Genomic DNA, 12,910 nt, shown 5'->3' with positions numbered 1-12,910 from the left:
AATCTATCTTCTTAAAATTATATTTCAATATAATCAACGTATAATTTAGTTCTAAATATCCCATATCAAATTGAATTTGCATCAGAGTATAAGAAAAGTCAAGATAAGGAAAGGAGGTCAGCATACCGCCATAAATAGGTGATTTGCAAGTTCAAAGAGAGGAGATTGACAGGTGAAAGCTGCATTAATTAACGAACTAATTAAAAGGGATCCTAGCAAATGCATTTAATTGGTTTGGGTATACAAAATTATCTTATTTTATTTTATTTTATTATTATAATTTTTTTAAATTTTTATATAAAATATAATAAATAATTTAATTTTTTTAAATTTTAAAATAAAAATTATATTAAAAATTATATTCTAATAATATTTTATTTAATTTTTAATAAAATATTTTATCTCATTTTATTTCATATTAATTACTTAAACAAGCTAGGCCTGAAAGTACTGATATTATAGCTAGGCTAGTACTTGAGTAGAATGAGTGCATAGGTGGGTCATAATTTTCATCGTCAAAAGTTAAGAAAATAACGTTAGGTAAAGTACTATACTGACGAGAATCTATCATGTAAATCATGAAAATGCTGCTCTTTTTATCAAATCTTGCATGCACATCAGAATTTGCACTGCGAGAATGAGATAATTAGTATTTCAGTCGGTACATTTTGTGATGATGTGTGCATGCAATCTGTTAGTAGTACTACTCATGAGTCCGACTTGTGTGGCTAAGGGCTTAATTTGTAGATGATTTCGGGGTCTTTTTTTTTTTAGTTTTTAATACATGCATGGTGGTGGTACTGCAAAGTCGCAATAGAACTACTCTGCATGATGCACGTGTCGATCGAGATAGGCAGGCAGGCAGGCAGCACACCAGGCCGAGGTTCGCTCGTCAAAACAATTATAATTTGGCTGCTAAAATCATTTAGCTTTGGTCTCTAGTGACAACTTACAAGACAGAAAATAGGTTCTCCACCTTTGTTCATCAACATATATAAAAAACCATATCTCTAGTTTATGTTTCTCACTCTCATGCATGAGCACTCTCTGTTACAAAATTTCCTTTCAAATTCTCTCTCTGATAAGAAAATAGTACTGTTTGCTTCAAGATAATTATTAATTACTTTGTGTTTGGGAAGAAAAAGAAAAGAAAAAACTTGAGAGGGATTCCAAGCTGGTCGAGCTCTCGACTTCACCAAGTCCGTCCTCAACCAAAAGGGTACGTACGTATGCGCCCATTTCCAGTACTTTTCGAATAAGTATGAATGATTAGAGTCTGATGATCATCATGATCAATATTCAACCTTTCTTCACTCAAAAACTTCAATTCCATGACAGAATTGCATCACTTAGTACTCACTCTCAATGTGTGTGTGTGTGTGTGTGTAGATTAAGATCAATTAGCTGATGATCATAAAGAGTATTTGATTCATATTGGTTGGTCCAATTCAGTTTGAATTGATGAGAACCTGAACTGATTTTATTACATATAAGTTTTTTAATTTCATAATTATATTTCTTATTTTTAGAGATTTTTTTTATATTTTATTCTTATTGAAGAATTGAGTATTGATGAGATTTTAAGGCGGATAAAAAAATCGCATTTTTTTTTTTATAAATGTGATAACCTACCCGACATGATTTGCTCAATCGATAGATGAATAGTATTTCTCATCTTATAAAGATATGTATTACATAATACATAGATCAATATATATCATCAAGTTGATCATATCATATAAATTTACACATTAGGTACTACTTTATATAAATGGACCCAACAAGTAGGCCTAAAACGGCTGAACAACACTAAATATTCCTAGTATTTTCTTCTTCACATGAGTGCTTTTGCATGTGTTTTTCTTCACTTTATTTTGTATTTTATCATAATTTGTATGTACGTAATTGTTTTATGATATGCTTCAATATCAATGATTGGAATAGTGATCATGATTTTTGGCCGGAAATAGGTTATTTTTTTTCCATAGAGGATGTGGAAATTGAAGATAGCAGAAGGAGGGAAAGGATTGGTGAGTGTAAACAATTTCATCGGACGGGAACACTGGGAATTCGATCCTGATGCCGGTACTCTTGAAGAACGTGCTGAAGTTGAAAGAGTCCGTGAAGAGTATAAGAAAAACCGATTTACAAAGAAACAAAGTTCTGATCTTTTAATGCGAATGCAGGTTTCTCTTTCTTCTCACCTCAATGTATTTTTTATAATTTAAAGAAGAGAAAATATCTATTTATAAGCCTCTTTACATAAAAAATGAGTATTTATAATAAATTATTTATAATAAGAATGACTATTTACGATGAAAAGAGACTCATTTATACAAAAAAATAAAATATTTTTCTTGTAGTACTTTATTTTTCACACACTCAGCAATACCCAGCACGGTACTGCTGATGTGGAAGTTTTCCAAATCAAGTATGCTAAAAACTAATAAGTGTTTTGATTTTTTTTTTTTTTTTTTAAATTACAACGGATTTGATCATTATAAGTCGTGTGTTAATATATATATACCGACTTATAGAAAAACTGTTTAAAGAAATTAAGATCTAATAGGTAAATGATACACCAACAATGCTTTAACAACTATTTTACAATCTAACCTACAATTAAAAATGAATCTCAGCTTCACAAAACAAAGTAGATATAATTTTATCATTTTCCATTACGTAAATAATTATTATTCTAAATTGGTCACTGACATCAGTAAATCAGTATCATTTTCACATTCTTGAGGAAGGTCAATAGGTTTTTAATTAAATTGTTTGAGAGGAGATAGGCAAACAATTTATTTTTTTTTCCTTTTTTTGTTTGGAGCCAAAGAATTCTATTCTTTTCTTTTCTTTTCTTTTCTTTTCTTTTCTTTTTTGGGTAGCAAAGATAATTAGGAAAAATAAAGAAAATTATCATAATTATAATCTTGAAGGTGGCTAGCTTACATTTTCACATTTTTTTGTTGTATCCTTTCCATATGATAATTTCCACAACCAAAATATTTAAATGCATTACAAATCATTATGAGAGTGGTCTTGAGAAATGACAGATCAGCATGCAGGAGAGACATCCATGACATAATTTCCTTTTCATAAGACATTAAATTCTCCCATCCCTTATCAAGTCATGACAAAAATTTATCAACAAATTTATTGATGGTAGTGCTTATGCTAGTCACTTTCAAAATTATTTATCATCCATTACTTTCAGTGCATCATGTAGACTTTGTTGCACATATATATACAACTTATTAAATTGGGATAAAGGTTTTTTTTTTTTTTTTAAGTTATTACCAGAACTTGAGAGTATCAAGTAAGCCTTATATTATTTATTGTTCATTTAATACCGTTCAATATATATATATATATATATATATATATATATATATCATCTATGTGTGTCTGGCAGTAATAAATTAATGTTGTAGGGTCTACTTGATATGTCTTTTCTCTCTTACTTGAATTGATAATTATTCATGAAATTGAGACTACAGCAGCATAGGGACCTTACATTCAACCTTAAAAATGGGAATTGAATATATAATGGTTGTAATCATTGAGTTTCCATTTGTTTCATGATAACTTCGGGGAATAATCAGAGAGTTTTTCTAGGGCACTTTGACTTAGAGAACACCATTTCCTTTTCATATCGCACTAAATGTACAAGTACTGTATTAATTGGGAGAGCCCAAAATTCAATTTTGAGGGGTCATATTCATATCACGATGTGTGTCATACACATCCATAAACGTGTAATTGTACGTGAGAAAAAAGATTAAAACATGGACTATGAACAGTGACAAAAATCCACTTTTTAAAAAAAAACTTCTAAGTTCCGTGCATCTCTATCCGAAATAAATTTAGGCATTGTTTGGATTGAAAGAGCCTCTATTATAACTTTTCCAAACGTCCATACAAAATATAATAAATAATTCAACTTTTACAAATTTTAAAACAAAAATAATATTAAAAAATAATATTCTAATAATATTTTTTTCAACTTTCATCTCATATTAACTCACTATCCAAACCTCTATGTTCCTAAGTTATTGTTGAACTTAAACACTTTAAGTAAGAGAAAAATTGACACATTCAAGTGAGTCATACATCATTCATTGATATCTGTATAAATATTGAAATTACCCATGTAATGCAGTGGAAATATCTGCAAATTCACTCAACAAATTAGTTAGTTGTCAAGCATGCAATTAATTTAATAAACAATCAAATACATAAAATAAATAAATTGCATAACACTAAGATTGGTATCGAAGGGAAACCCTTTAAAGAACTCTTTAAATATAAAACCCTACTGGCAGCCAAACCCAAAAAAGTCAATATTATTATTTGAAAATCAATTACAAGTCCTCATCAATTACAAAACTTTTGCACCTTGACTCTCTTACTTGTCCAGACAAACGACCTATTTGTCTTCTACCGCGATAGCAGCCAGAACCTCTGGCGATCTTCAAATATTGGCTTTCCTCCTAGAACTCTAGGGGTTGAAATCCAATCACACGATCCTCCACGCTTGAAGCACGATCACACTCAAAGAGAGATCACAAATATATAAATTCACTAAAGAATTTTCTCACCAAACAATGTACTAGAAAGTACTCTAGAAAATATGTAGATTTAAATCACTGATAATCTTAACCAGTAGAATCCCTTAAATAAACTATCTGGAAAGAGTTTCAGTTTCAGTAGGATTTTGCTGACGGATAGAATCTGTCGCGAAGATGTCTCTTAACGGATTGCTGACATGTCGCGATAACTCTTCTTTGCAGTAACTGATTTCTGTTCAGCTTCTGTTCTGAATAACTTCTTGATAGTTCAAAATTTTTTCTGTTTGATATCTCCTATCTTTTCAAATATTTAATCTTGATCAAAAGTCTTTTGAACCTTTATCTATTTAACCGTTTATCTTAGAAGTCAAATATTCAGATATAAAGATAAAGACAAATATTTATCTATTAATCTATTTATCTTTGAATTCAAATATTCATAGATAAAGATAAAGACAAATTACATTCATCCAATAATTCAAATAGGTCCTAATCATCTAATCTTAGCCAACAAACTTTTACATCAACAAATATTTTAAGTAATATTAAATGGTAATAAATATCGTAAAACTCACTTGATGTGTCTACCACTCTACCTCTCTGAGACCCCATAAGTTTAGACAACAACTTAGAAAATCTTTTTTCATAGCAATACTTTTATATGTATACCATTTCATTAATGCTATTTAACAATCCAAAATTAAGGGTTTGTTTGGAAAGTGAGATGATCTCAAAATTTTTTATAATTTTCTTTCCAAATATCATTCAAACACAAATACTTTTTAATTTCAAATATTCAACTTTTTTATCTAATAATTATCTAATCATTACAACTTTCTCAAATTTCTAAACAAAACATAAAAAATAATACTATTATATTTTAACTTTAGAATATTTTTATTCAACTTTTTCTGATCTCTCCTTTCTCAAAACTCAATAAAACATTTTACCTAAAACTATTTAACTAATACTCACAAACCATTTCACTTATATTCAAAGAACTCTCATCCCATCTCACTTCCGAGCCTTAATCTTCTTTATGTTGATTTTCTGACATAATTTCATCTAATTTAAAAGCCTTTCATTTCTTTCATTTTAATTTGGAGTTATCCAAGTATGGTGCGTCTAATACATCATTATTTGAGATCCATTATAATTATAATAAAAATAAATAAATAAATAAAATAAAACACCAACAATTCTTCATCATTGGTACGTGATTGGGTGTGCCAAAAAAATAAAGAAAAAAAATACCATTAAGGAACAGGGGAGATTTAAATAGTTACTGAGACGACTGTGATCAAATTTCTGCCAAAAACATATTGGGATCAAACGACTCATGGGCTTTGCGTTGGAATCTTATAAAATGTAATTGTTTTTTACTTTATTTTTTGCATGAACTCTCTCAGCTTAGAAAGGAGAATCCATGCGGGGCAATTCCACCAGCAGTGAAAGTGCAAGAAACAGAGGAGATAACAGTGGAAGCAGTAACAATTACACTGAGAAGAGCACTAGGCTCCCTTTCCTCCCTTCAGGCCCATGATGGCCACTGGCCTGCTGAATTTGGTGGACCCTTGTTTTATCTTCCACCCTTGGTACTTTTTTTTCCCACCATTACTTCAATTCAATACAATGTTTGTTTATTCCTTGTTTTTTTCCCCTCATTTCGGTTAGGATAAGTATGTATGCATAAACTCTTAAACTATTTAAATACAAGACATATGCTTTCTTTATATAATTATTACATACTTTCGAAATATAAGTCAACTGATACTCGCATCTTATCATAAAATGTTATGTTATATAAACACCATTTTTTTAAGGCTATGTCATACATGATTGGATGAGAGTAACATGTATCCATATGCAGGACTATCTAAAAAAGTTACTCGCTTTCTATAGAAAATTTTTTCTCATTAGCTACTATTCACCGTCTCACACTTCACACCTTACGAAAAATACTTTCATATGTTATGAAAAATACCCTCACATCCTATGAAAAAGCTATAAGTATGAGGTGTAAGGGTAAATAGTGGCTGATGCATAGTAAATCCCCTTTCTATATCCCCTTTACCTATGTTAAAACATCTTGCATAGTAAACCAAAAAAGAAAATAAAAAAGGGAACAAAGCTTCTTTTATTTGTTAAGAAATAAGCTTATACACATGCAAATACACCTGTATATTTTTACAGTTATTTTTCTTATATGTTGCTTGACATACAAATCAACCTGCTGAATTATTTGTAATGCCTAACTTTAGATTGAAGTTATCACAATATGTAGGTATTTGCTTTGTACATTACTGGAGATCTCAGCCATATTTGGTCTTCAGAACACCGGAAGGAAATTATTCGATACTTTTATAATACTCAGGTGTTGTTTCATTTTTATTTTTATTTTTTTAATATTGAAAAATGCTTGGCGTTGAAATATTCAGCCAACCAAGATGGCCTAGGAAACTGAAATTGTGTCTGGAAAATCAATATACATGATTTTTTTCTTGTTTGTTTGTTGGACAGAATGAAGACGGAGGATGGAGTTTCCATATAGTAAGTAAAAGCACAATGTTTGGCTCAGCTTTTTGCTATATTGCCTTGAGAATACTTGGAGAGGGACCTGAAGATGGTGAAGATATGGCCATGGCTAGAGCCCGAAAATGGATCCTTGACCATGGTGGTTTAGTGGCTATGCCATCATGGGGAAAGTTTTGGGTCTCGGTATGAACAATTTCTGAGTGTTCCCATAAATTCTTAGGAGCTAAATCTGATACATCAGTATTAAATAAGAATTAGTTTCATTGATTTTAGAAAATTAAATCAGATTCTAACTTATTTGTAAATCAAAGTAAGTTTCCATCATTTTAGCAAATTGAAATCTTGACTCTTGAGATCTCATGATAACATGCATATTTGGCTAGCAAGACAAAAGTATGACAGCTTTGGGTTGTGAAAGTATGCATTGAAAGGAATTATCTTACAGGCTGATCTTTAATGGAAATAAACTGATGACATTTAATAAGATTTTTACCATGATATGTCTACATCAGTCTTTATTGTTCTATCTGTGTAGTGAGAACTCAAATGTCTGTCATGTATAGGTACTAGGAGCATATGAGTGGTCAGGCTGCCATCCATTACCCCCAGAGTTCTGGCTTATTCCTAAATCCGTCCCTCTTAATCCAGGTTTTTGTGCTTATAACATCATTTTGGTTTAAGAAAGTGTGTGATAATGACCATTACTCAAACATTTATGCGGCTGTTGGTCTTGTGAATCTGTTGTATACACTCATGGCCTTTCATTATATGAAATGCAGGCATAATGTTATGCTACTCTCGCTTGGTTTACATGCCAATGTCTTATATATATGGAAAGAGGTTTGTCGGTCCGATCACTGAGTTGGTTCTATCAATAAGAGAAGAGCTTTACAACGAGCCTTACTCTCTGGTTAATTGGAATAAAGCCAGGGATATAATTGCAAAGGTGGGCTCAGAATCTTGATCTTTTTGCCTTTCTTTTCCTTTATGTTCAGCTCAGATAATTTCACAGTGCTAACTTAATGAATAGGAGGATCTATACTATCCGCATCCTCTCATACAAGATGTGCTGTGGGGATTTCTTTACCATGTAGCAGAGCCTTTCCTGGCACGTTGGCCCTTTTCAATGTTGAGAGAGAGAGCACTAAAAGCTGCTATTGGTCATGTACGTTATGAGGACGAGACCAGCAGATATCTATGCCTTGGATGCGTAGAAAAGGTCAGTAACTATTCCTACATTTAAATCATAATGAAAGAAAAATATATAATTCAACGTGTTCTCAAAGAAATTAATTTGTAGGTGTTATGCATGATGGCTCGTTGGGTTGAAGAACCAAATTCGGAGGCGTACAAGCTTCATTTAGCCAGACTTCCAGACTACTACTGGGTTGCTGAAGATGGCTTAAAATTTCAGGTTATATGATCATCCCTATCCTCTTTTAGGTACTGATCCTTCGTGAAACAAGAACTACAAAAGCATAAATCAGCACCACTTCCATAAATAAGGGTCTATGTTCATGCAATCATGTATACTCAATTGTCAAGCCTAAAGAACTGCAAAATCTTGGTGCATTTGAAATTTCATCTTTTTTTGAAAATTCACTTAACAATGCCTGATTTTGATGTAGAGTTTGGGCTGTCAGACATGGATTGCAGTCTTTGCTATTCAAGCGATTCTATCTTGTAATCTAAATGAAGATTACGGACCAACTCTACGTAAAGCGCATGATTTTATGAAGGCTTCACAGGTAAGAATATATGTCAAATATCCCTTGCATGGAATGTGGAAGATATGCTTCTTATAACTTGATCATGTTATTTTCTAGGTCAAAGAAAACCCTTCTGGGGACTTCAGAGCTATGTATCGGCACATATCTAAAGGATCATGGACATTCTCAATGGAGGACTACGGCTGGCAAGTCTCTGATGTCACAGGAGAGGGGTTGAAAGTACTGCTTCAATTCTGTCATGATACATGTACTTACTAAAATCCCACATTCTCAAGGTTTGTTCAACTTTTGGCTAAGCCTTCTCTTCTGCAGGTTACACTTTTGCTCTCACAAATATCAGCGGACCTAGTTGGGGAAAAACTTGAGACTGAGAGGTTTTATGATGCTGTCAATATCATTCTTTCTCTACAAGTAAGAATTCATCTTACCAATACCCATGCTTCTCTTTTGACACAGTTAGAATATTGCTATATGCAGTCGTGAAGTGCGCAAACGTCGTACAGTCACTTTAAAAAAGAGTGGGTCCACTATTAAAAAATTAATTTTTTTATGTGGGTCCCACATATATTTACTTTTTTCAAAGTGATTGCACGGCGCTTGTGGACTCACGATTGCAACTATCATTTCTCAAAACTAAAAGATCAATTATACTCCACATCTTTGATTTTATCATCTTTAATCGCACTTGCTAATAATATGACACATATTAAGTGGCTTCATAGGAAATGAAAAGGCACTAAAAACATGACACACCAGCTGATGTGATTGAGGATAACAAAATTGAGGATGAAGAACAATATTTCTCAAACTAAAAACCTGTTTCTAGTTAGATAATTCATCTCACTTCTGTAACTTCATTGTGTTGCATTTCTAAAATGGTTCACCAAAATAATTGAATTTCTTTCAATTGCCAATGTAGAGTAGCAATGGTGGTTTCCCAGCATGGGAGCCTCGGAGAGCATCCCCATGGATGCAGGTAACTTCTCCAACAATTATAATTAACTGCTCTCCATAACTCGTTTCAACATCTCAAATTTTGCACAAGGAGAGAGGTTTGTTCATATTTATGACAAGAAATCACTGTGCTAGCTCAGCAGTACCCGTTAACATAAATTTTATTCATATTTTACTTGCAGAAGTTCAACCCCACGGAGGTCTTTGAGGATCCTCTGTTTGAGAGAGAGTAAGATAACTTCAACACAACAGCAATTGCCATGTTAGTGTTCTGTTTGCTTCCTCACAGGAAAAAATGTGTCACCTTATAGGTACATAGAGTGCACTTCATCAGCAGTACAAGGTCTTGCACTCTTTAGGAAATTCTACCCTGAACACCGAAGGAAGGAGATAGACAGTGGCATTTCCAAGGCAATTCAATTCATTGAGAACATACAACAACTTGATGGATCATGGTAATATGTTATTTTCACACATTGCATTCTTGAAATCAATATTGCTCTATACATTACTGTGAACTTTTCTCTCTAATCTCACTCTATCTAGACACTGAAATAAAAGAAGCCTATTATGGTTATAACAGTAGGAGACTGCATAAGATGTTACTGTCTTTCTTTTGGTTAGAGTTAGGATTATAGGATTATTAAAGGTGGAAACATGAGTATTTACAGAGACTGTCATTTATACAGGTATGGTGATTGGGGTATTTGCTACACCTATGGTACATGGTTTGGTGTAGGGGCATTGGCAGCCTGTGGAAGAAACTACCAAAATTGTCCTGCTTTGCGCAAAGCTTGCGAGTTTTTGCTATCAAAGCAGCTACCCAATGGTGGATGGGGAGAGAGTTACCTTTCAAGCCACAACAAGGTATTTGTTATTTTTTTTCAATTTGAACATGAAAAGAGATAGAGGAATGTGAAAAGAGAGAAATCAAGTGAGTTTCTTTGGGAAACAGGTATGGACAAATCTAGAAGGTAAACGAGCAAATGTAGTCCAAACCGCATGGGCTGTGTTATCCCTCATTGAGGCAGGACAGGTGATTCTATCATTTTCTTCACGATTATTCAAGTGGTTGCATGTTAAATTTGCTGCATTTACAACATTGTTAAGATTGAGGGTACCAATGTGTCATCAATAGTGTAGAGTTGGCTATATATAAGTTGGGGAAGTATCATGACAAGGTCAGGAATCCAGCAACTATATTGGATGACAGTGGAATTAATACATTCTAAAATAATGCATGTTAATGGAGAAAATAAAAACTTAGTTTTCATTTTAGAGCTTGAAAAACGAGTGATTCAAAAATTTTATTCATGAATTACTTTATACTTTCAAGTCATTGCAACTTACACAGTAAGAATCAAGTTAAACAGAAGCCAAAAGCCATTGGCATGTCAACCTTCTTTTTCTGCATAATTCTGCATGTACTCTAATTTTGGATAAACTTTTGCGACTTTGTGTAGATGCAATACATTTTAAAGTTGTAGTCTTTAATATTGTCTATATCTGATTAACAGACGTCTATCTAAAGCAAGTCTCCCACAGAAGACTAAAGGAGACTCAATGAGTTATAGAAAGAAGAGGCGTTATTTCAAAGAGCTAAACCAGCATATAAACAAAAAAATATATATGATTTAGAACCCTCAAACTAAGTCAAGGAAGTCAGAATTTAATTGCATGGTCTCAAAATTTAAAGTTCTGAATGTTTTTCCTAATTTAGGCTAAGATAGATCCAACACCAATTCATCGCGGAGTAAGGGTATTGATCAATTCACAAATGAAAGATGGTGACTTCCCTCAAGAGGTAATTCATGTTTATTCAAAAAGTACCCAGCACACTTCAGTTAACTTTAAGTGTTCATCTTAGTTATTTTCTTCCATTTCTCCATATAAAAAACAGTTTTCTACACACAAAGGTATCATTTTCAAGCATAAAATGACAAGTGGTTACTGTCAGCAGGAAATCACAGGGGTGTTTTTTAGGTATTGTGGACTAAACTACGCAGCATATAGAGACATTTTTCCCTTGTGGGCTCTTGGTGAATATCGAAATCGAGTTCTGCTTCCTTAATACGTACCTCAGTCTGCATTTGCAGAGGCTTGCATATTGAAGGTCGCCACCCCAAATATATATTTACAGCTTGAAGAACATGCTATTGCTACCTCTCTTCAATACACATATATACAAAATCAAATACCAGCAAGAAACATAGATAATACTTGCCACAAATAATATTTAATGCTTGAAAGATGTAAAATGTCTTTTTTTCAGCACGACGTAAAATCACGTCATTATGCCGTTTCTTGTGTAAGCAACTCTTGTAAACTTCCACTACTCAATAACGTAAAAGTAATCGAGTTAGATGGAATAAAGATAAATAATACTATTTTATTTTCTAATTTTGTGAATTATTTTTTGTTTCTAGTTTTATGTAAATGTTTTAGTTAATTTAGTGTGTTTTAGTTTATTTTCTAAATTTAGTTTTTACATTTCTTGTTTTTTAAATTTATTTTTTGTTTTTTGGTTTACAAATTTAGGTCTTGATGATTTAGGTGTTCTTTTGATGCTAATTTACTTTTCATTTTTAAGTATTTTTTTCAATTTGAGTTGTTTCTTAATTTTAGTTATTTTATCTTTTAATCTTAATTTTCTATTTTTAGTTTTTGTATTGCATGACAACTGATTTTATTAAATGGAAAAATCTAATTGTAAGCGATTATGCGCATTAATACGCACACACATTCAATATGATTAATCAGAAAGTATATTTTATTGAAAACAATGCTAATTTGAATTTAGAATATAAAGATAACAACATTAGTATGCAGATTGGTACGAAACTTACTTGTACATAGCAAAACCCTTATTAAATATGTTGACTCAGACAGAGCCACTTAAGTCTTTTCTGTCATAAAATTAATGTATATTGGACAGAAAGACAACTTTTAAAATCAGTGTATTTGTGTGTTTTAAAAAAACACACAAATACACTGATCAATACATTTGGGAGCACAGGATTCAGGCAACTAATAGACTTGTTCATCCGGACCAGGGTTTTCACGGCCCGATTCGAAATTTGGATAATCGGGTTCTAGTTACGGGTTCCAACCCGAATTTGA

The 12,910-nt window shown here is 32.3% G+C and overlaps 1 protein-coding gene across 1 annotated transcript; it reads left to right on the top strand.

Moving 5' to 3' along the window:
* The first annotated feature begins 797 nt into the window (after nt 1-797).
* Nucleotides 798-12,239, top strand: LOC121243749 (lupeol synthase-like). The gene is made up of 19 exons (XM_041141881.1): nt 798-1,219; nt 1,971-2,186; nt 5,981-6,166; nt 6,856-6,945; nt 7,092-7,289; nt 7,670-7,754; nt 7,886-8,052; nt 8,137-8,325; nt 8,407-8,520; nt 8,735-8,854; nt 8,933-9,055; nt 9,149-9,247; nt 9,756-9,812; nt 9,973-10,019; nt 10,102-10,245; nt 10,480-10,657; nt 10,746-10,826; nt 11,511-11,594; nt 11,751-12,239. Exons 2-19 carry the CDS (start codon nt 1,992-1,994, stop codon nt 11,859-11,861), a joined length of 2,268 nt encoding a protein of 755 aa, XP_040997815.1. The 5' UTR covers nt 798-1,219; nt 1,971-1,991; the 3' UTR covers nt 11,862-12,239.
* Nucleotides 12,240-12,910: the final 671 nt, after the last annotated feature.

This window comes from Juglans microcarpa x Juglans regia, chromosome 8D, assembly GCF_004785595.1.
Source record: "Juglans microcarpa x Juglans regia isolate MS1-56 chromosome 8D, Jm3101_v1.0, whole genome shotgun sequence".
Lineage (NCBI taxonomy): Eukaryota > Viridiplantae > Streptophyta > Magnoliopsida > Fagales > Juglandaceae > Juglans > Juglans microcarpa x Juglans regia.
This window is presented reverse-complemented; position numbering and strand designations above follow the sequence as displayed.